This window comes from Panthera leo, chromosome D4 (genome assembly GCF_018350215.1).
Source record: "Panthera leo isolate Ple1 chromosome D4, P.leo_Ple1_pat1.1, whole genome shotgun sequence".
Lineage (NCBI taxonomy): Eukaryota > Metazoa > Chordata > Mammalia > Carnivora > Felidae > Panthera > Panthera leo.
This window is the reverse complement of record NC_056691.1, coordinates 87981048-88004424: the sequence shown is the minus strand read 5'-3', so window position 1 is coordinate 88004424 and position 23377 is coordinate 87981048. Positions and strand designations below refer to the sequence as shown.

General features: G+C 57.1%; 1 protein-coding gene across 3 annotated transcripts in view; it reads right to left on the bottom strand.

Moving 5' to 3' along the window:
- Positions 1 to 4542: 4542 nt before the first annotated feature.
- Positions 4543 to 23377, bottom strand: part of GPR107 (G protein-coupled receptor 107) — a 64740-nt gene continuing 45905 nt past the window's right edge. For all 3 annotated transcript variants that reach the window (XM_042914275.1, XM_042914273.1, XM_042914274.1), the window contains exons 15-18: positions 13427 to 13476; positions 11732 to 11815; positions 11296 to 11414; positions 4543 to 4912 (exon numbers count right to left, since the gene is read on the bottom strand). In XM_042914275.1, the coding sequence (XP_042770209.1) occupies positions 4816 to 4912; positions 11296 to 11414; positions 11732 to 11815; positions 13427 to 13476 (350 nt within the window). In that variant the 3' untranslated portion in view covers positions 4543 to 4815. The remainder of the gene's footprint in view (positions 4913 to 11295; positions 11415 to 11731; positions 11816 to 13426; positions 13477 to 23377) is intronic.

Here is a 23377-nt window from a genome sequence, read left to right as displayed (position 1 = left end):
CCACGTGGACGAGATTTGGGGATCCTTTTGTATTAAGTGTCTTAAATGCTAAGAAGGTTGACTCTCTGCCCCGCCCCCCGCCCGTCTGACTTGGCTGTCCACCGCAAAACCTCAAGGCTTGCCTCGAAATCCGCTTACTGTTTTGGAAGTGAGTTAGCTTTTCTGTCTCGCTTTGACCCTTGCTGACTTTGTCCAGCACTCCTCCTTCCCAGGTGGCCTGCCTGCAGACTTCCTGCCCCCAGAATTCCAACAGTCCCTGGTGCAGCCTGACCAGATCCCTGCTCCCAGAACGCCTGGTCCCTCTCTGCCAGCCTGCTTCCCTCACACGGTGCCTCAGGGGATGTACATGTCCCATACCCTAGCAGAGAACCACCGAGAAGCATTTTGCAAGCACAAACCCTACAGCGGGGCACAGCTGCAACGCCAGGCTATAAGAGAAGGGCCCTGCGGACCCTGGAGTGGTCAGTACGCCAATCAGGAACCACACTCCAGGCGTGCCAAGTATTAGCATCAACTCAGGCGGGTCTCTTTTAAAGACCTCCAGCCCAAGACACCCTGGAGAAACCTGGAGTAAAGAGCGATCTTTTGGAACATATGGTATGGTCCAGATGAATACCTTCCCGACAGACCAAGAAGGAGCAAGTCAAAGCCTAACGTCTTTCGTGCGGAAGCTACTCGTTTACGGAATCCTGAACAGGAGGAACAGGCAGGAGGCCAGGGGCGCCGTGCACTCAGCACACCCTCAGTCTGTGAGAAGGCCGGGGCGGGTCAGGGGGAAGCAAAGCGGGGAGCATGGAGTGTGGGAATGGGCCGAGGAGGGGGCTGGGGTCTGCCTCCCGTGAAATTCGGCGCCTTGTCAGCATGAGCCATAGCTGGTTCCGCTGTTCCACGGGCGCTACGGAGCAGGACCAACCACGTCATCGGACCGCCGAACGTGCTAAGGACCTTCCTCGGAGAAGATGCCACAGGATGTGGGAGACGGCCAGAACGCCACTCGCAGTTCAAACAGGCATCTTTCACACTCTTCTTGGTCCGTAAGGACTGGCTCCTGGTAACAGACTCTTCAGCATTAAAGAAGCATACATTTGAGCACAGGGGTCCAAAGCATAAAACACAGCATGGTACCCACGCTCTGGACAAAATTCTCCTTAGCTCAGGAAGTACATCCTTCACACAGCTACTGGGAGCAAATGCTGCAATGCACCAAAGCCTTCGGCCCGTATTCCCAGACGGAGCCTCTGTGGAATTGATAGCCGTGGGCTGAGGGGGGAGGAAGAGAGGTGTGGGGAGGAGGGGGAGGGGGAGGCGGAGGCGGAGGCGGAGGGGGAGGGGGAGGCGGAGGGGGAGGGGGAGGCGGAGGGGGAGGGGGAGGGGGAGGAAGGAGGGCAGCTGTGGAACAGGACAGAGCAGATATCCCGATGAGATCGTAAGGCAGGCGCAGAAATCTCGCCTCGACAGGCGCCCGGAGCAGACTTACGACGAGACCGCGCTGCTGGGGCTGGCTGGCTGGCTGTGTCCGGGCGAAAGCAAACCAAACCTGGATAGTTTACTCCAAAGTGGTTTCTTGGAAGAAAACGGAACGGACTCAGGCTATGACCTGAGAAACCATTTTTTACACTAGAGGAAGCACCTCCTAAGGGGAGAATGGGCCTCCGATTCACCCGAGTTGCATTCGGCAGGTTCAAGTGCGCTGCTACTGAAATTTTAAAGCAGCAAGGAACCGACAAGGAGGCTGGTGGAGTCCCCGGCCACCGTTAAGAGCCAGGACTAAGAGATCGATGACTGTTCTTATCGTCGAAGTAGTAGCTTTCTAGCAAAACGCACACATCTCATTGGAGGAAAACAGACCCCCTTCCTTCCTGAACTTTCGCGGCCGGCCGCACTTCCCGTCCACAGCAGAGCTCTCAAAGGAAGCACGGGTAGCACGCGTGGGCAGAAACGGGCAGCGGGAGCACACAACAAAGCTATAAATACTGCCGATCACTCCACGACGTGCACCCAGTCCCTCCGGCCCGATCCCTGGAATACCGAAGGGCTTAACCACTGCAGCCCCGCGTCCCGGGGAGCCCGCGTAGCCGAGAATACCGGGCTGCTGGAGGGGCCGGCGTACCTGCCCGGCTTGGAACCCATCGGTCGGTGCCCTTCCCTCGGGGGCAGAGCTGAACGCCGGCCACAGCTACTACGTGACGGACAAAGACAGGATATTTTTACAGAACAGGATGGAGAGCACAAATCACTTGTAAAAATGCGGGAGAACCAGTTTTCCCGATCTTGGGCGGGGGTTCTGATTCTTCTTGATCCCTGGCCTCGCTTCACACCTGCCAGTTACAACATGGGCTGCGGGCAGATGACCCACTTGTCTTGTCGGCCTTTGTTCCTAAATCACTGCCTTATCTCGCCTGCACCTTCCGGTTCCGGAGGGGTCAGGTGGTCACGTGCGGCCACTCAGCTGCGGTGTGCACGAGCCGAGAGGCACACGTGTCGCACAGAGAAGCCCAACGCGCTGGCTCACGCCCCGCCGTGGTGGCTGAGGCTCGGGCTCTGCCAGAGGGAGGCGGGCGCCACGGCCGGCTCCGGGACGGCCGTCAGGTCGGCGGTGCCCACGGCCGCTCTCCTCCTCCCTCGCTCCCTCACTGCTTCGCTTCCACGGGGACCCTTCCAGGGGGAAGCTTTCATTGCACTTTTGGGTCCTGCCAAGAAGTCTACGACGGCCTGCTCCAGAACACCTGCTCGCAGGACAAACAGCGGACGCGTCCCTCAGAGGGAAGCGCCTACGGGGGTTTGGGCCACAGCACAAGACACATTTCAGAAGCACTGGAACCGTGTTTATGCCACGAAAGCAAAGTCTTAATGTTCCCGTCCTCCCTGCAACTTGCTTCTTCTGTCCTGTAGCCCCAACCTGACTACAGAGACAGAAAGAAAAGGAGGCAGGGAGGGAGGGAGGGAGGGAGGGAGGGAGGGAGGAAGGAAGGAAGGAAGGAAGCAAAAGAGAAAAGGTCCCTTAAGTAAATACTTCGGGCAGATTTCTTCACTCCTGAAGGTGGGGAGACACATGGCCCCTTCCCTATAATCTGTGGCAGGGTCAGCAGCGGCAGCGGCCCGGGAAGGAGCCTCCTTGCACCACAGGCCTGGCCACAACAGAACTTCGAGCAGGAAGAGCCTCACAGACCACAGAGGGGACTAAAGTGAGCACGTGAAAACTCTCCTGACCCTTCATCCGGGAGAGAAAGCGGCCCAGGAGATGGAAAACAACCGCTTTCTGAGGACTCTGCTCAGGTGCCCAAGCCTGGGGTCCTGAGTGCCACCCCCAAGTCCTGCGGCTTCTGACGGACTCCCCCAAGCCAGGGGTGAGAAAACCACCCCGGCAGACGGCCGCTGTCCACCCCCGAGAGGCCCAGGCAGGCAAGGGGTCCCGGTACCCCGGGAGCATTCCCGACGAGGCCGCGTTTCAGCCTCCTGCCCCAGGCCCGTGCGACCAAAACCACGTTGGGAAATCATTGCCAAGCCCTCCTTCCCTGCGTCACAGGGGACGTTCCGAGCCTGTCCCGTTATCCAAATGACTTCGCTACCAGCTGCACCACCGGTCCCCCCGGGAAGCGGCTACCTGTGTCCATCTCTAGGCTCTGGGCGTTGGGAGGGGCCCTCTGCGGGGTCTGAGGAAGAGCTCGCCGTCGCCATCGCCATCGCCAGTCCCTGAGGGTAAAGCTCTGCTCAACCACACCTGCTCTCTTCGCATGCACGCTCCGGGGATACAGGCACGAGTCTGTTCCGTTCCTGTTGGAAAGCCTACCCGGTTTACAGCAAAAGCTTTTTAACGATGACGACTTAGTTGTACTTAAGTACTTGCTTAAACACTACGTTTTCTGCCCCCAGCTGCTCCTTAAGGAAGATTCCTCCCCATTTCTCCCCGGGTTCTGATGACACGAGACAGACGCGAACACAAGCACAGAGGGAAGCGAGGTGGCCCTGCTCTGGGCGGTCAGAGGAGCCAGCTGTTTGAGGAAACCCCACTGGATGATGCTTCTTGAGCTGAAAAATACATTTCTGCCCACCCGTCAGACAACACTAAACACCCTTCAATCAAGAAAAGCACTTCCCACCACGGTCCCAGAGCCGTGACTCTAACAGTGACACTCAGCCCTCAGACGACAGAGCCCCTTTGGGAAGACGACCACCGGGCCTCTAGAGCTGCTGGTTCCTGGTCACTTTCAGAATCTGGGATCAAGGTCTGGGGCGACACTCAGGGCCAGGAATCCTGGGGCAGGCTCCATATCACTAAATTGGGCTTGGGCTTTGCTTTCTAAAATAACCTAACTTCATTCCTTTTTGTCCCCCAAAGCTGCGACGATACGTTCTCTTTCCCTTCTCTGTCCCTGTATCCTCAGCCCGTGCTCGGCTCCTGCGACCCTGCTCCCGAGCCGTGACCAGCTCCGGCCTCGCACCGCCGCCCCCCTGCCCCCTCCCCCAAGGTCTCTGCCGTGACACACCTGGGGCGTGACTACCTATTTCCGGAGAGTTCCCAGTGAAGAAAAGAAAGAAATATAAATTAAAAACAGAGTCTTCCTTTTATCCTCCTCCTGGCTACACTGCCCCCCCCCAACCATTCCCACCTGAAGGAGATTTCTAGCTGCCTATGACCAGCCACAGGTCCAGTTTCCATAGAAGAGAGTAAAAAAGTAGGTTTCCGTGGCGCTTTGTTCCCGGCCACGTGCTCTGTGGCGTCACCGGCGGGAGGTGCCGACCGCCCCGGGTCACCACTAGGACTATTAATAAATTAAAGGTTCTCTTCGACGGTCCCGCCGCCAGGCTGCTCCATCACGCGGTGCCTTCCCAGTCGCCTGGGGTCTCCACCGAGCCATTGGTCACCTTCTTGACTTTCTTCATATTCTCCATCACCCCTGACGTCGTCACTCTGAATGAGGAGAACAAAAAAAATTGGGAAAATCTCAGTCTTGGAGCAAAAGGCCATCGTCACCACAGCACAGCCGGGTGGTTTACGTGTGTCGGCTCTAGAAACAGACCGGCCTGGGTTTGGGTCCTGACCCCGCTCCGGGCTGGCTGTGTGACCTCTGCCAAGTCATCTGACCTCCCTGTTCTCAAGTATAAGAAATGACTCACGCTTCTCAGAACCGTCATCAGAGAAAGACGAGATTGTCCAAAGCACCCAATCAATGCACACCAGCTGTTATTACTACGGCCAGTGACGGCCTCTCTCCTTCTCTCTCCCTGTCGCGGCCTCCACGAGTTTTTATGTTGCAGATCTACACGGATGACGAGAGCAACGTCTGTATCAGAACTTTGCGAACACAGAGCTCATCAGGTGTCGTCATTCGGAACAACCGGCCACGCGGATCCTTTCTGAGTCATGAGACACAACCACGGGTGCAGAGGAACCTTCTGGCCCAAAGGTTCTTTGGCCGTCAGAGATGGGGAACCGGCGGCTGCCTACAAACCTGGGGGGCCAGGCTGCGCGGCTCTCAACAAGCACGTGGCTCTGCTTCCCCGCTGTGACCCCAGGACAGGGGCCTCATCTCTGCCGGTGCCTAGAGGCGAGCAGGCGCCACGGAGCCCTGTGCCGAATGCATAGGTCAGACACGCAAGAACATCAGCTTCGGGAGCGTGACGAGCCAAGCACAGCGGCCCTTTCCAGGGAGTGGGTCACGGCATCTCTCGAGAGGGTGGGGTCAACGACAGGAAAACCCCCCGCCTCACAGTCTGTGAGCTGGACAGGTTCTGATGCTCTCTGGACCCAGGAAGGGACCGGGCGGCTTCGGAGCAGGAGACATCACGCAGAGACACGGCTCCACGTGGCAGGCACAGCTCAGAGGGGTCACGGGGCAGTGAAACCACTCGAAGTCTGTCACACCGATACATGGCATGACACGTTTGTCCAAACCCACGGGATGCACGCCACCAGGAGAGAACCCTGAGGTAAGTGACAGACTCTGGGTGATAACGACACGTCAGGCTGAAGTTCATCGACTATCACAAACGTACCTACCGCTCTAGAGGGGGATGCTGGTAACCCAGGAGGCTACGTGTGGGGGGCAAGGAGCACATAGGAAACCTCTGGAACCTAAAGAAACTAGGGGAACTCTAGAAAACAACGAGGCACCTATGTGCCCAGACCAACGAGAATTTCCCAGTGAGTAAAATAAATTCAGGCAACTCAGTCTGTCCAAGGACTCTCGTCCCCACCCACCTCCACCAGCTACCAAATCCTCTCACCTACAAATGGTAACTCGGTGGCCCTATACGTGGCATATCTAGAGTCGGTCCAGCTGGAGCTAAAGGCAAATAAATGATTTTACGGGGGAAGGGAAAATTTCCACCCTTTCCCACCCTTCATTCCTGCCACCATGTTGCTGCTGTGACCGAGCCTCAAAGCCATCCAGTCGTCCCCAGAGTTGGGACTTTTCTCAGACAAGAGTCCTTCAGACTCACGGGTTGGCTGTACTTCTGGCAAAGTCAGGACAAGGCGGGCCGCCAAGACGCAGACCTCGGGGGAACCGGGGGGTTCCCGCGGAGGCGGTCAGTGAGTGTACGTGCGGCCCCCGGACAAAGGAAACCGGCTCACTTGGCCACGTGACCCAGCGTCACTTCCCGTCGGCCAGGGAGGCAGGGCACGGCTCTCCCCGGCGACAGGCGCGCGCACGCACGGCTGCTCCTCAAGGGACCGGCTGTCTCTGGTTGGGACGGACGGGGGGGAGTGGCTGCAGGCCCAGGGGAACCAGAGGCTTTCCACACCCAGCACGGCCTTTCCAAACGCCGGAGGTCTGACGAGAAACGCAGCCTCGTGTCTCCCAGAGCTGCTCGAGGTGACAGCAGCCGCGTGGGGCTACGGCCCTGGCTGCAGAGAGAGCGCAGCCCGTTCGCGGGACCCGAGTGGGGCTCGGGCTGCGGCCTGGGACACACACCTGCCCCCTGTCTTTCCCTCATCAGATGCAGCTTTCTGGCTGGTGAACCAGCCGAGAAAACCCTTGCTCTGTCGTGCGGGCCGGAGGAAGGCGGGGCCGCTGGGGTAAGCGGGGGCGGGGGGAGGAGACACGACATCGGGTCCCCGAGAAGTGGCCACTCACTCCAGGTGGGCTGAGAAGAGGTAGGTGCTGAGGTCAACCGCCATATTCTGCCGGTGGTGACCGGGTGGCCGGCTGTGCCGCTGAGGCCCTTAAGGGATGCAGGGGGCGCAAGCCTGGGTGATGGGGGGCAGATGGCCAGAGGCACGTGGCCGGAGCCGGGGACTGGGGAGTGGTCAGTGGGGAGACGGCCGAGGCGACCCTGGGCTCGGGTGCGCCCACCCGCCGAGAAGAGGGCAAAGGCCCCAAGGCCGGAGGAATCGGGGTGTGTGCCGGCACAGGGGGAACGAGAGCAGGTGACGGGAGGCGGGCGGAAGCAGGTCAAGACAGCGGATGGCAGTGACGCCGGCGGGCCTCCGTGTCCTGTCGCACAGCAAACCGCTGGGAAGCAAGAAGGACATCTGGTGCCCAGGTGCGGCAGGCGAGACTGGCCGGCCCCCGCCGACTGGGGCTCAGACGCTGCGGCAGGAGAAAGGAGGCGCCCGAAAGCCCCGCACGCAGGGACGGGAGGTGAGGCTCCGGCCACCTCGGGGCTCCGCGGGCACCTCCCTGCGGGTCCCACTTTGAGCGCAAATGCCGAAGGGGGGACGACGGCAGAAAAGCCACCAGGTGACCGGCCCCCGGAGCAGCACCCGCAGCACAGCCGGCAGAGCTCGGCGACGCGGTGCACGGCGAGGAGAGGCCCCTCCGAGCTCAGGTCAGGCAACGGGCCGCAGTGACTTCCAGCCCCAACAGCAGCTCTGGGAAGGCAGGCTCAGCCTCCGGGGCCGCCGCGCGCCCGTAACCTTTCACTTCCCAAACGGGGACAGTGAGGTCGGGAGAGGGCGGGCTCTGTCCTTCTCACCTCTGCTCGCTCTTTCTCTGCCTCACTAGCTCCTCGTCGCCCTTGCTCTGGGCTCCGGGCGCACCCTCCTGTGGCGGTGCGGTCTGCGCCCCGGCACACCGTTCCCGAGGGACACCGGGAGCTCCCTGGGGGCAGGGCTCCAAACCGCCTGCGGGGCTGACGGAGCCACCCGGAGCTGTCGTGGCCTCCGGTGCCTGCTCGGGGAAGCACTTCCTCGAGCCCAAGTGGCCACTCCTGACTCGGGGAGGCCACCGGCCTCAAGGCCCGAGTGACGGTGGCAGGTGTGGAGCCCAGCTGATGTGCTCCCTGCGGGATCGGGAGAGGCGTGGAGGACAGAGAGGAAAGTGGGGCAGGGATGTGCCTGAGAGAAGGAGCAGGGGAGTGTAACAGAGCTGGAGACAGCGGATGGTCCCACGGCCGCCTCCCACTTCCCTTCTACATCTCCTTTCCTAGCAGAACCCTATCTGCGTTCGCAACGGAACAGGCCTACTGGACACAAGCAAGATAAAAGAGGGAGCCCCGGGCACTGGCTGCCCCTTCTGCTGCACCAGACCGCGATCCTGGGCCTAAGTGGCCCCCGGACACATCCGTTTCTGGAACCCAACTGTAAAGTACAACCCAACTGAAAATTCTTTTCTGGACTCGAAACGTGGGGAGGACTGGTCGAGAAACAATTCTACTAGTCTCGAATTCCCATTTCCACTTTTGTTACATACCCACTTGAGTGGGAAAAGGTTGGCCGCAACCCTGAGGCCAGCATTCTGCAACGGGAACCCCAGAGAGGCAGCTTCCCGGCCCTGGAACCCACACCAAATGTTTCTTCCGTTCTGACTTCTCAAGACAGCAGAAAATAATTCAGATCTTCAAGGACATGCAAAGCACAGGGGGCTGTGGCCAAGTCTGAACGCCGAAAACCGCACGCACGCCATTCTTTCTAACCTGAGTTTTTTAGGATAAATTCTCTTATCAAAATGGGCAAGGCTCTGGTTAGCCCAGTGAGAGGTGTGCACAGAAGTAAAAGGACAAAAAGACAGAAAGTCGGCTACTTCTCACTGCACCCTCACTCTGCAGGCTCAGCGGGAGAAGCCGGACGAGGCCTGAGCCGGAGGAAGGGTGGGAGCACTCGACCCCGGGAGGAGCACGGCCTGTCCTGGGCTCAACCGTCAAGACTCACCTCCCAGATGTACCACACTTCAGAGAAAGGAAGCGAAAACAGGAAGAAAAGAAACTACCCGGAATCGCAAGTCAGTAAGGTCGGTGAGTGGCCCAGGGCAGAGCTCGTGTGCCACCAGGGGGGAAGACTCGTCAGGAGGATTGGTTTCGGGTGTGTGAGGCCTAGGGAGTAGTCCCTCCCACCAAGAGGAAGCGATATCTGTTCTGTGGTGAGGATCAGAGCAAGCTCCTTTCTTGAGGAAACACCCTCCGAGGGGGATGGCAGAGAGCTCCCGACCTTCTAGAAAACACAGTGGCTCTGCTCGCCTGTGGCTTCGGTTGTTTCTGGAAGACTCAAGAGGTGCCGTTCAGAACAGCAGCTCCAAGCAGAAGAGGGAGCGGGCAGCCTGGGGCGCGGTGGTGTCCCCGAGAAGCTGCCATCGGCCCTCACACCCAGCTGCGGGTGAGTGCGGACGGCAGGCTGTCACGGCAGCGTCCCTCCACCTCGGGCCCGTTCCGCTCTGTCACATCGTGTTAAGCCCACGGGGCTTTCTCTCCGGCAGAACTTTCTCTCAGCCAAAGGGAAGCCCCAGGACAATTTCTCTGCTGACTTAAAGGCACTTGGCCTCACTCGGCTCCCCGACTTCCTTTCCAGGGGCACCACCCTGAACGAAACCTCCCTCTGTGGTCTGACTCTCTGGCTGGTACATACTTGGCTTTTCAGCCACCGAAGAGCAGCCCCCTTCACGACGACAGGACGGCTCACGCTTGACCGGCCACAGAAGACGGCGCCATCAGAGTGGTCCTCCCTCAGAATGCCAGCGGCAGCTGAGGCAACCAATGGACAACCCTCGACATCCCGACTTTCCCAAAGCCGCCAGGATAAAGGCCACACCCTCTCCAGGCTCCACCTGACTCGTGCCCCCTGTCCCCACTACCCTGCCCCGACTTGAACACACACAGACCCCTCTGCCAAAACGGTCACCACCGCCATCACGTGTTGCCACAGAGGAACAAAACCTAAAACAAAATTAAAAAAACGTCCGCCATGTGGGGCGCCTGGGTGGCTGAATCGGTTAAGCAGCCGACTTCGGCTCAGGTCATGATCTCGCGGTACGTGAGTTCGAGCCCCACGTCGGGCTCTGGGCTGACAGCTCAGAGCCTAGAGCCTGTTTCAGATTCTGTGTCTCCCTCTCTCTCTGACCCTCCCCCGTTCATGCTCTGTCTCTCTCTGTCTCAAAAATAAATAAAACATTAAAAAAAAATAAATAAAAAAAACGTCCACCATGTGGGGCACCTGGGTGGCTCGGTCGGTTAAACGTCCGACTTAGGCTCAGGTCACGGTCTCGCGGTTCGTGGGTTCGGGCCCCGCGTCGGGCTCTGTGCTGACGGCTCGGAGCCCGGAGCCCGCTTCCGATTCTGTGTCTCCCTCTCACTTTGTCCCTCCCTTGCTTGCATGTGCGGTTTCTCTCTCTCTCTTTCAAATTTTTTTTTGCCACGAATCAAAAATACCTTCACGGTGCATCCTTGCTTCCGATGCAATGGCTGATGGAAAGGATATGGGGGACATCAAATGACCCAGCCATTCAGCTTCTAGCTGTGGCCCCCGGGGAAGCCCTGCCGTGAGGGGAACAGATGAATCCAGCACGGCCTGCTGGTCACGCGGCCGCTCACGGGACTTTCATCTGGGCCCCTTCGGCCAAGTTATTTGCTCAGATTCTGCTCTTCCTAGAACGTCCGATGGTCCTACCGTTTTCCCCTCTGCTATCTGTAAAAAGGTATTTCTTCTTCCACAGAGAGCTGTTGTCTGGGGCCCGTCTGGGATCTGCCTTCCGGTCACTGTTCCCGCAGGGGGGGCTGAGCACACACAGCGGTCCTACGCTGCCTGACGGCCCAGCAGGGCCCAGCACGGGCAGAGGCTCAGCCTTTGAACCGGGACAAGTCGAAAGGCCACCTGTCTGGCTGGAGGGAGCACCCCTGAAACTCGGCCCCAGGCTAATCATCAAACACCTCAAGGGACCTGGCCCATCACAGCTCGTCGGTCAACAAGTAAGGAGTGGGAGAGCCCGGGGCTTAGGCGTCCACGTCCTTCTGCTAAATACAGAGGCACCGTCTCTGGGGCCACACGACGCACGGAGAAGCTGCCCCAGGTCACACGGCACTGCTCTGCGCTACGTCGGGTCCCCGGGCAGAGGAGGAGGCGCGAGAAAGGAGATGTCTTACACTGATTCCATTTCCAGGTCGTCCTCCTGAGAGAGCTGCAGGTAGGGGTTGTCTGAGGCCGGACGGAATTTACATCCCGTTAGGACAAAGAACACCAGCGTGGCCGTTTCGTCCAGGAGCTGCAAATCAAAACCCACCCCCACAAAGGGATCAGCACGCTGCTCTTCGGAAGGCCGTGGAACTAGAAACGAACCAGCCCAGCCCCCCCACGACCCCCGGCTCGCCGGCCGCTCAAACGCCAGGGCAGGGTCTCCCCGGAAGGTGTGCCGCGCCCCAGCCAGGAGCACGCTGCCCCGAGAGGACGCGTACGACGCCCTGCTTCAACCTGTCGTCACAGGTATCTTTTCAGAGCCCCTCACGTCCCTGCGCTTCCTACAGCGCCCTCTGGCACCGAGTGGCTCTAGGAAGTCTCCACGTCACCGAGTCGCGCACCCACCTGGTACAGCCACTTCCACTGGAACGGAACGGCCAGTTTGAGGAGAAACGCAATGATCCTGGTGAAGTATATGTAACATACGATCTAGGAGGAGAAAAAAGAAATAAGCAATCAAATCAACACAGAAATCACGGCACTTCTTCCAGCAACTGGCTTTCGCCAAGGAACCACAGAGGAGAAACAGAATTACCCGAGCACAACCGTTTGAGGCTAATGAATAAACGTGGCAGAGGGGCGCCTGGGTGGCTCAGTCGCTTAAGCGTCCGACTCTTGATTTCGGCTCGGGTCACGATCTCACGGCTCGTGAGACTGAGTCCGGGATCGGGCTCTGCCCCGGCAGCAGAAAGCCTGCTCGGGATCCTCTGTCTCCCCGTCTCTGGGCCCCTCCTCCGCTCACTCGCTCTCACAATAAATCAATGAACATTAAAAAAAAAAAAACCAAAACCAAAAAACACGTGGGCAGAGACAGGCTTCTCATCGCCAGGTGCCCACCCAACGCTGGGGGGACAAAACATTTGGTGTGGCTGCTCTGAACTCCCCAGTCACCCTTCCCTCGCCTTTTCTACACACACACCCCATTGATCTCCATCCCCGAAGGTTTTTTTTTTATTCCCAGGCTCTGAGGAATGTTTCTGAGGAGTAATGGCAACGCTGCTTTAGCCTCCTGAGCAGACGCTGTGAGCGCCTGAGGCCCACGCGGAGAGGAAGTACCAACGACACTAAGTAACACTAAGTACTCTAGTGATGGAGAGAGAGGCAAGGATTCGCCGAGATGGCCACTGGGACCTCGCCCGGGGTGGCTGCGCTTGCAGGGAAGAAAGGTCCAACCACAGGTGGAAGACGACTCAGAAACTTTCTTTTCCGAGTCAGGAAGCGAACACCGGGCGAGCTTACGCCTCGTATATTCCAAGAAATTGTTATCCTAAGAAGTTACAGCAACTCCCGCCTGTGGCGTCCGCTCACGGGGACTTCTCACGTCCAGATTGTAGGCGTGATCTCGTTTTTGTAAACGGATAAAACGAGCAAGCCAAAGGACGGCCGTGTATGGAATATGCCTGAAGAGCAGCTAGAGAAATGACCACCAAACTGGGACCAGTCATGACCTACGGGGAGGGGAGGGGAGGGAGAGAAGGTCAGGGTCAGAAAGGGCTTTTGCTCTGTCTCTATAGTCCCTGCATTGTAGGAAAACATCAAGCATGTGTTACTTCTCTGAGTATTTAAAGCCAAATTTAAAACTAACATTTTTTTTTTAATTTTTTTTTTTAATGTTTATTTATTATTGAGAGACAGAGAGACACAGAGCGTGAGCAGGGGAGGGTTAGAGGGGGGGGGGGGAGACAGAATCCGAAGCAGGCTCCAGGCTCTGAGCCGTCAGCACAGAGCCCGATGCGGGGCTCGAACTCACAAACTGCGAGATCATGACCTGAGCCGAAGCCGGACGCTCAACCGACTGAGCCACCCAGGCGCCCCGAAAACTAACATTTAAAAAGAAGTGACTCAGCTGTTCAATTTCTCTTCTCAAAAGACACAGTTCGGTTGGATAAAATGAAACCCACACGGCTCCAGGTAGCACTTCTTGGGCTTTTGCCAATTCTTGGGAAGTCTGTTTGCTCTACTCCTTGTCCTGGGCTTATTTACAGATCTAGGATTTTTTTTTTTTTTTTTTTTTTTTTTTTTTTTTTTTTTTTTACTCACCAAGACGTAATAGTGTCTGAAAAGTTTCAGCTTTGCTAAGTTAATAGCAGCTAGGGAGAAGAAAGAACAAAATGAAAGGCACGTTAACTTCTTTTCTCATCTTTCAAAGCAAGTGACATTTAAGTGCCTTCTGTCAAGAGGCCAAATCCAATGCAGGTGAGTGCTGCCGGGGGCACATCTACATTTCTGCAGCCGCAACAGCCTGGGAGGCTCTCCCCCCCCCGGTCCCCAGGGAGGATCAGGGAGTTGTGGGAGCAGCAGGCTGGGGTCCCCAGCTCCGGCAGTCTGCTGGTGTACATCTCCCCAGTCTGGGTTCAGCAGCTTTGAACTCGCCAAGCTGGGGGTGTGCGGACACCACAGAAATCGGCAGACACTACAGATCGGCCCCTACCCCCCAAAGCCGTTGCTAAACATTTCGGCTCTGCCACCGTGGTCGACACGGCTGCACTCCCCACTAGGGACCAGGGCCTGTCTCGGGTGGGTCCCCGCACCTCCCACTAGCTGAGGGTATAAATTCCATGAACCCACGGGCGCATCTTGCAAATTTCACTTGTAACAAGCCCTTTAAATACAACCCTGCTGGCCGTGTCCTACCTTTGTATCGCTCAAGGTCAGGGAGCCAGGACAGCTAACTTCCTGCCACCGCCCACGGCCATGAAATATTGATGACCGCAGAGGGTAGCCCGGCTCCCTCCCTGATTAGCAAGCCTTTCATTCATCAGAGACCTTCCTGCAGGAGGCAAATTAATTTGGCTTAATAGCTTTCAATTACTGGTTCCGTTTAACAATGGCACCGTGGGTGGAGGAGGCTCCCCTTCCCCTCCCCCCTCCTCTGGCTCATGATTAGTGGGGGGCAGTCAAGCTTAGGGTTCCAACAGAAATCCCTGGAATCCTAACCTTCAACACGATTACCAACGAACAGTATCTGCGAGAACCTCCTGGGAGGAACCGAATGCCTCCCTCACGGGAGCATCAGAAAATCTTTACAGAAAATCTAACCCCACGTTAGATTTGAGCGGCCATGACATCCACGTCTCGAGCTGAAACGGACTCACGTACGCACGCAACCTTTAAAGAAGCTACATTAAAGCAGGCTGATCAGCAAAAGCTTTCTTATCTAGCAACCTATCTGGCAGTCTTGTTTTTAAAATCAAATCTTACCCACTCTGCCATTCACTCTGTCTCTGGGCCAGGCCAAGTCGGGGCGGCTGTGGCCTTTGTCCCCAGGGCGGCTGCTGTCCCTCAGGGAAAGAGAGGCCCCGAGCCTCTCGCAGCACAGAGGAGCTCCACACTCGATGCGAGGCGCGTCGAGGGCAGCGAGTGTGATGCGAGCCTGTGACGCAAGCAGGTGCCCCTGCCCGGCTAGAGGCTGGCAGAGTTTCGCTGAGGACCAAGCATTAGGACTAAGAAGTGTCAGAAGGCTAAACCACCACGAATTTAAAGCCTCGCACGTCTGTGTGAACGAGGATTGCTTCTGTATTTCTTTTTCACGTGGGCAAGGGGATGGCCGCCCTCCCAAACCAGCCAACTAGTTCTGGAATATGAATGCTCGATTCTCCTTGGGAATCACTGAGAAAGGACAGTATTAACAAGGAGACCACTTAAGTAAGAACGCTTGCAAAGTGTCTTGCGAATTTCCTTGGCTGAAAGAAATCCTACAAATGAAACTCCTGCCTTCACTTCGGCAAGAACCGTCAGCCAGATGGACAGAAGCATCAAGATTTGAGTCCTAGATTCCAAGGGGCCACGACAGGCCATGGCTGTGGAGGCCCCGCCCAAGGAAGGGCTCCCAACTTAGACCAGGGGCACGAGGGCGAGAGAGAGGGTTCCCACAGGAGCTGGTGTCGCAGCAGAGGTCTGAGCGGGGCTTGGGAGGGAGCAAGAGCGGAGAAGCCAGCAGGCAGAGTGCTCGGGAAGAACAGATACGACGGCTCAGGGGGGAGAGCACCAAGCGGGGAGGAGGAAGCAGGCCGCACTGTGGAGAGGCTGGGGGCCGGGGGCCGGGCCGTGGGGAGAGCCGAAAAGAGACACCACCGGCTCTCCTCCCTGGCGGTGGCGAGGGCCTCGGGGAGCCCCTGAAGGGTCTGGAGCAGCGGCTGCCTTGGTCACATCCACATTCGAGAACAACTTCTCTGGAGAAAGGATGTTAAGAACCAAGAAAGAGAGCCCAACTGAGGCCCAAACCCTCGAGTTGGTGGAGGTCTCCCTGAGAGTGGGGAGGCAGATCCCGCCTGGGAGGGACAAGGGAAGTCTGATGACCCCTCCCTCCCAGCAGGGTGAAGAGTCTGGGGTCGGGTGAGAGGCAGCACAGGGGGAAGGACGCTGCAGGGCGAGGACCCTCGTGTGAGAAGGGTGCGGAAGACGCCGCTCTAATGTCCCCCCTGCCGCCTAAGACACCCTGGGCCGAGGCAGGCCACAAGGTGCTTCAGAGATGAGCCCGTGCCCAGGCACTGTCCCACAGCAGGACACTCGCTAGGACGGACAAACAGACCTGGGGACAAGCGGCGATAGGGAATGCAGCCACAGAAAGCGAAGCTCGAGGCTGTTTGCAAAACCCACGGTCACGACGGACACCACTGCCAGTCACACGGGAGACATTTGGTGACAAGTCTGCCGGCCCCCCCCGTGCGTGCTCTAGTCACAGCCGAGGCGGCGAAGGCAGGGAGACAGAAGCGAGGGCAGTGCAGCTCTGAACGTCTGGGTTCAAATCCCAACTGTGCTGCGTCCTGGCTGTGTGACCTCAGAGGAGCCTCCTAGCCTCTCTGGGCCTCCATTTCTTTTTGCCCCCCTTTTTTTTTTCCTTTTGGCGCAAAAAGGTGGCTTTATCACAGCACGGGGGCAGGACCCGTGGGCTGAAAAGAGCTGCCAGGCCTCAGTTTCCTCGTCTGTAAAACGGGGATAACCACACCTACTCCTAGGGTTGTCGGCAGAACTGACGAGGCAGCCGTCGGAAAGCAAAGAGCAGCCGGCAAGCACTCAATGTCTGAGGTCCCAGGATTAGGATGACGGAGTATCGACCCGATACCGAGTGGGCCATCGGCGGGGTTGCGGCGGCTGCCAGGAGCCCGGGCTCCGGTGGGTACAAGTGGACCGAGCGGGGAGGGGCCGGCCCCGGACGGCGAAACCTCACCAGCAATTGCGCAACGAGCAGAGAGGCACAGGTCACAGCCCCGACTCCCAAGTCGCCTCCTGCTCTGCTCCAAACGAGCTGTCCCCTGGAGCGGAGCAGGCTGCTGAGCCTACCGCTCAGCGGCCGCAGCAGGCCGGGCTCCCCGGGAGTTGGGGCTCCTTAAGCCCGGGCTGGCCATTTCCGGCCCCACCGCGACAAACGGCAGAGACGGTCAGAGAGCGAGCCCGGCGGGAGGAAAAAAGCCTCGGACGGGAGTCCAGGGCCCTGCGTTCCGGCCCCTGCACCTCCGTGGCCCGTCCCTCCGTTCCCGGGCCCCAGTCTGCTCACGGGCAGGAGGAGGTCTTCGTGGCAGGGGTTCTCGCCGGGGCGAGCATCGGAATCACCCTGAGGGCTTCTCCCGGTGCCCAGGCCCGGCCGCCCCTATTACGGAACAGGGCTTGGCCGGAAGGACTCCGAAGGACCTCCCGGGGACGGAGGACCAGGGACCCGATGCTGGCAACTACTTTTTACCGATGAGACTGAACAGGTGCCAGGAGACAGGAAGCACCCAGCTGTCTGAAACGCTCACCAAGGCAGCCACCTCTGTGACCAGGAACGAGAGCAAATGTGCCCGGCTCGAGGAGGTGCTGTCCCTTCCCTAGACTCTTACTTTGCCTCTGTACACCCAAGAGGAACTAAGAGGCCGGCAAGGAGACAGACGGTCCCCTTCCTTCCCAGGGGACTCCCCTGGGGGGTCGTGGAACCGTAACACTGGTCGTCACCATCGACCGAGAGGGAATCACAGACACACCAGGCACCTCTCACGCTTCGCCGGGTGCAAACCTCACGACGGCCTCCATGAAGGAAGAGCTGCCGTTACCACTGCCTCACAGAGGAAAAGCCTCGGGGCCTGGAGAAGTCCAGCAAATTACCGAGGTCACCCAGCTCGTAGGTGAAGAGGCCAGGACTCCCAACCCAGTCTACTTTTCTCGAGGGACCGTGCTCTCCGTGCCCACGCTCTGCACCGAGAGAAAGGCAATTCACAGCTTTGGGATCCCCTGGCAGCCCACGGCTCAAAATGCTCGGCAATGCTCAGGAAACGCAGCAGTCCATCTCGAGAACTTAATGCCAGAGGATTTATGAGACACACAGACGCAAAGGCCCATGACAGTCTCTTAAAGGGTGAAAAATTTCCCAAACGACCCTTCCCTGGGTATAAGGAGAGCCGTGAGGCTTAAAACCATCCCCGCCTGCCCCACGCCCTTTTCTCCTGCTTCCTCCCTGGCGTGCTTCGGTGGGGGGGGGGGGGGGGGGGGGGAGATTCTGAGTCGAACATAAAAATTAAAGAAATAAGGATGATGGCGAAGGCTGGATGGTGTCGGCGTCGCTCTGACTCACCCTCGAGCTCAGCATTTCCACAGTCTGCCTCAGCTCCGAGCCCAAGTCCCTCTGCAGGGGAGGGCACAGCAGCGGCCCCCATCTTCGTGGTCGCTCCCAGGCCCGAAAGCCAGGCTGCACGTTGAGCCGGGCCCACACTGGTCTGAAAGCATCCATCTGGGGGAGAGAGCGGCTCCCCAGGCGCCCCGTGGCCTGCCCTAAGAGGAGATCCAACGAATCCGTCTCAGACGGTATCGGGAGCAAGTATGGGGACGGCCGTGATAAGACAAGAACGCTGCAGACAAGGACACCCTGATTTTCAAACTGTTGAGGGTCACGTGAGAAGTGGTACAGGACATGCTTCCAATATGCATTTAAAACCGTGATCCAGGAGTGGGCAAAGCTCACCAGACTGCACGGTTAAGGGCTCTGTGTCCTACTGGAAGCAAACGTTATCGTACGGCAACAGCAAAAAGAAAGAAGCAGAAACAGCCCAACGGACTGGCCGACCACCACGGCGCTCTAGGGGAAGGCTAACAACTCTAAGATTTCTGCTGTCCCATCTGCTGAGCCTCTGCTTTTGCCCGTGGGCTCTAGAACCACATCAGAGGCCCTGTGGGGGCGGGGGGTGGGGTGCTGAAGACCCGCACTGATCTGACTCCCCTCCCGTCTCTCGGCCAGCCTGCAGCCTGCGCGATACCGGGAGCCTCGCTAGTCTGACGTCACGGCTGAGGCTGGGCCTGGCCAAGGAGCACACCGCCCCCGGCTGTCCCCAGCTGCCCACGGCACAGACTCGCGGCCGGCAATGAGCTGGGCGAGGAAGAAGGCCCGACGTCCCACTGCTTGGTCACAGTGGGACGTCCCACTGCTTGGTCACAGGCTTTATGCCACAGCCTGGTCAACAGCAGACAACACCTTCTCCCTAAGGGACCCGGGTCTCCCTAAATACCGCAGTCATCAGCCAGGAAGACGTGGTTTCCACTGCTGTCTCAGGACTCACGGAGGTCAAATGCAAGCCAAGGCCACGAGGCAGGAGAACCACGTCCAGAAGCAGAGAGGGCACACCAACTGAGATTGCAAACCAGGCCTGCTGGGCGGCCAAGGGCCTCCCCAGACAGCAAGGTGCCGAATGTTTTAAAGGCTTAATTTTAAAAAACGGCATGTGTCCACAATGTGGCTGTTTCTCAGGCCGGGGCGTATAGAGGCCTCATTGCTTTTGGTTATAGACTCTACTAACTCGGGGTGGTGACAAAGGTTGATTCTTTTGAAATGTTGAGCTGAAGCTGTGATGTTGATGCCATTAAAGGGGTGATCTGGGGTGATCTGTGAGGGGAAAGTAATGAAGAGAGGGAATCTGGTGATTAAAAGAAATAAAGAATCATTGCATTAAGCCAGTCTAATCAGATCCTTTTTCTCTCTCTTTATTTCTTCATAATAGTCTATTTAGGTGTGGTTTTAGCCTTTCTAGGGTCACAGACAGCTTTGAGAATTTGCTGAAGGCCATGAACCCTCTCCCCGGGTAAATGCACACAGGCACAAAATCTCACCAAGTTTCTGGCGACCACACACCCCCTCCTGTGACGCACTCACAAATGCCCCGTGAAAAACATGCCAATTAGATGGCTGGCCACACACATACGTGACCTAAGGTGGCCCTGAGTGCAGGACAGAATGCCACCCTACCTCGTGCCCTAGGAGATGCGCAAGCCTCCCTCCCTCTCTCCCTCCCCCTCTCCTTCTCTTTTTGGTTTCTGGAGTAGAATTTAGTGATTCATCACTTACATATACCACCCAGCGCTCATCCATCCCAACAAGTAGCCTCCTTAATCCCCATCACCCATTTAGCCCATCCCCCTATGCACCTTCCCTCCGGCAACCCCCCGTTTGTTCTCTATAGTCAAGAGTCTCTTACGGCTTGCCTCCCTCTCTGTTTTTATCTGATTTTATTTCACTCCTGAGATGCATGAGCTCTCTAAGCCCCTGCACCACACCAGCCAGAGAGAGAGCGTTCTCCGCCTGCCAGCAAGGCGCCTTCCTGGAGCAGAAGACTTGCTTACGGTACACTCTTGCCGCAGCTTCAGGGACAGGAGACGATTACGAGCTCACGCTCTAGCTACATACCCAGGGACAAAGGGAAGGATGAAACTTCGGGCGTCTCATTTTTTCTGCCTCTCCACTCTTATCATCTTGAAAGAGTGCTCCGGACGGGGGGTAATCCCCATGCCGTCCTCAACAGCAGTGCAGACAACAGCACAGTGTAATTCCAGTGGAGCTCCTTGCTTCCCAGGCTGCACCCGGTCCTAGAGCCATCCCCGCATGCTGGGGAAGGGAGATCACAGTGCAGCTGGGAAGTTCCCCTTTCTCCCGACCTCCTTCCTCAGCCTAGGGCTTCTGACTTAGGGTCCCCAGGTCTAACCTAATAGTAATCCTCACTGCCTGGAGCATCAGTGGGCCGCAGGGCACCTTGGTTTCTGCTTGGAAAATGTAAATAAAGATCGGACGCACCTGAAGTTATAACCAGGAACCGGGTCAAAGCAGTCAGGGAAGACAGTGCTCGTAAACATCAGCCCAGGCCGAAACGTCTAACCCAAAGCCCTGCTGGTGAACTGAGGGTGATTGATGTTAAAAGCCATCTTGTTAGAGAAAAGCACAGATTCCCATCAGAGTAATAAGGTAAAAGATCACAGTGGATAATGATGCAAAAGCTACTGCCCCAAGCAACAAAGAACACCGTTCTGGACACAAAGACGGAGTTCGGTAAATACTTAAAAACAGTAATTTCTTAGACCTCTGCGAGCTCTATAGCTCTCACAGCACCCAGTAAAGAGTGAGCAGTCAGTGTATCAACGTCATCGTATTACACCTAGGATTTTTAAAAATGGTGTCTCTTCAATGTCCCCAACAGCCAGGAGATGGCCAACTTTTCCTGCAGAGGGCTGGAGAGCACCCTCGTGGGCCAGATGATCTCTGCCCCAACCACTCAACCCTGCCAGTGAAGCACAGGGAGCGGCCACGGGCGATGCTTCCACAAGTGGGCACGGGGCATTCCAATAAAACTTTATTTACAAAAACAGGCGAGGGGACTTCTTCTTCCTTTCTCATCAATGGGTTTTTCATTAGGTCTGTTTACATGAACACACCCAACAAAACTTTTTTTTTTTTTTTTTTGGCACGAGAGGCCCAGAACGAAGAATCTGGCCAAGCCTGAAATAAACTCTGTAGGCACAGGAAAAAAGAACCAGGCAGACTTTTCGGTCGTGACTGTCGTGACGAGAGATTCAACAAGCCTCATCTCTAACACACGGTTCTCAAACTTTTGACCTCAGGGTTCCTTCACGCTTTTAAAAATTACTGAGGACCTCAAAGAACGTTTGTTTTTGGTAACGTCTGTCATTATTCACCAAATTAGAAAATGAAACAAATTTCGAAGTATTTCATAATCGATGCAAAATTGAAAGAAGGAATTCAGTACGTGTTCATGTTAAATATCTTTTTAATAAAAAATAACTCACTCAAAAACAATTTACGAGGAGCGTGGAACCGTGTTCTGTTTTTGTAAATCTCTTTAGGGTCTGGCTTAATGGAACACAGCTGGACTCTGGTATTTGCTTCTGCAGTCGATGTGCTGTCCAAGAGCTGTTTTGGTTGAAGGGTGTGAAGAAAATACGGCCTTGTGCAGACGCGGGCCTTTCCAGATAACTGTGAATAGTCTTGGATTCCACATGAAAACTTGACAAGTAGTAGCTTCTTTTTTTAAAAAAGAATTTTTTTAAACCTTTATTTATTTTTGAGACAGAAAGAGACAGAGCACGAACGGGGGAGGGTCAGAGAGAGAGGGAGACACAGAATCCGAAGCAGGCTCCAGGCTCTGAGCTGTCAGCACAGAGCCCGACGCGGGGCTCGAACTCACGGACCGCGAGATCATGACCTGAGCCGAAGTCGGCCGCTTCACCGACTGAGCCACCCAGGCGCCGCAGGGAGAGAACCTCTCTTAAGCAGGCTCCGCACTCCTGTGGAGCCCAATGTGGGTCTTGATCCCATGACCCTGGGATCATGACCTGAGCCAAAATCAAGAGTTGGATGCTCAACCGACTGAACCAAGGCGTCCCTAAGAGTTGAGGTTTAATAACACCAGTCGTTTTTACTATTTCATCGAGGCCGCTCTTAAGTGGAACGAGCCTCTCCCACCCCCTGCGAGCAGCACTGATGCCGAGAGCAACGGCCACTAACACAGTCCTGTGCTACCGCCTTGAGTCGCGCTAAGGCACCAGCTGTCTCACCCACCGTCCCTCCTGTACCATCAAGTGCAAACATCAACAGCAAAAAAGGATGACCGCGTCCGGTGATGAAAACTGTTTTGACCCTGAGGGCCCTCTTGAGGACGGCTGCCCTGAAAAACACTTCCCACGGCCACAGCAACTTCCCGAGCATGGCAGCAGCTCAGGATGAAGCCATTCCTCTACAAGCCCTACAGCTAGCCCATCACCATTTGTTTAAAGGCCTCTGAAGCTCACATAAAAGCCCAGAGGCCTCAGAACCCTTCCTCTGAATCTTCCTTAGAAACCTGGAGTGGGGGGGGGGGGGGGGTGCGCGGATAAGAGCAGTAGCAGCAGAGACTGTTAATTCAGTGAACAACATCTACCCCCAGGCCAGTCCCCTAAGGGAAGGACGCTGGAGAAAGAAGGAAGCAGGTCCAGGCTCAAGGGCAGTGACAGCCAGTCAATGTTGGCAGGCAGAACACAGTAGAACCCGAGCTCGGGCGTCTGCGTGCGACTCAATTAAGCTTCCTCTCGGGGAGCGCAGCAGCGCGGCAGAGGCTCTAAATGACACGGGAGTGGAGAGAAGCACCAGCGTGTGACAGAGGGACAAAGACACAGCTGAAGGCCAGCGGGCGACTGCATCCTTAACGCTTCCCCCCGGTTCAGTCAGGAGGACTCCAGAGACGAAGAAGTAACCACCACCCAAACAAGCACTCCGGAAGCCACCCACCGGCCCACACGCAGCGCTCCGCCCGCCGAAGTCGGCCCGAACTGCACTTACTCGGACAGTCTTACGCCCAAGTCACTGTCAAGGTTGTGTGTTGAGTCAATGGCCTAACGAGCCTATAAACAGGACCCGGAGCCTCAGCCTCCATCCAGCAAAAATGCTTCCAAATCTAGCAGGAGACATTACTGCCCGTGGCCTTCACTTTGCCAGCTGCCTCTGGGACGGGCTAGATCTCAGAAGGGCAGACTGAGGAGCACGGGGGGTCACTCAGAGCACCCGGGAAGCTGCGGTCGGGCGGTGGCCCGTGTCCCCACTCCAGCCTCTGCCCAGCTCTGACCTGGCCTGCTCTGCAGTCACACCTGGGTGGCGTGCCAGGGAGGGGTGGGGGGGATGCTGTTCCTGAGAGTTCTCTGCAGGGGGGACTTGACCGTGGGAACGTGGCCGCCCTGACTCCAGAACTGTTACAGGTGTAACCATTT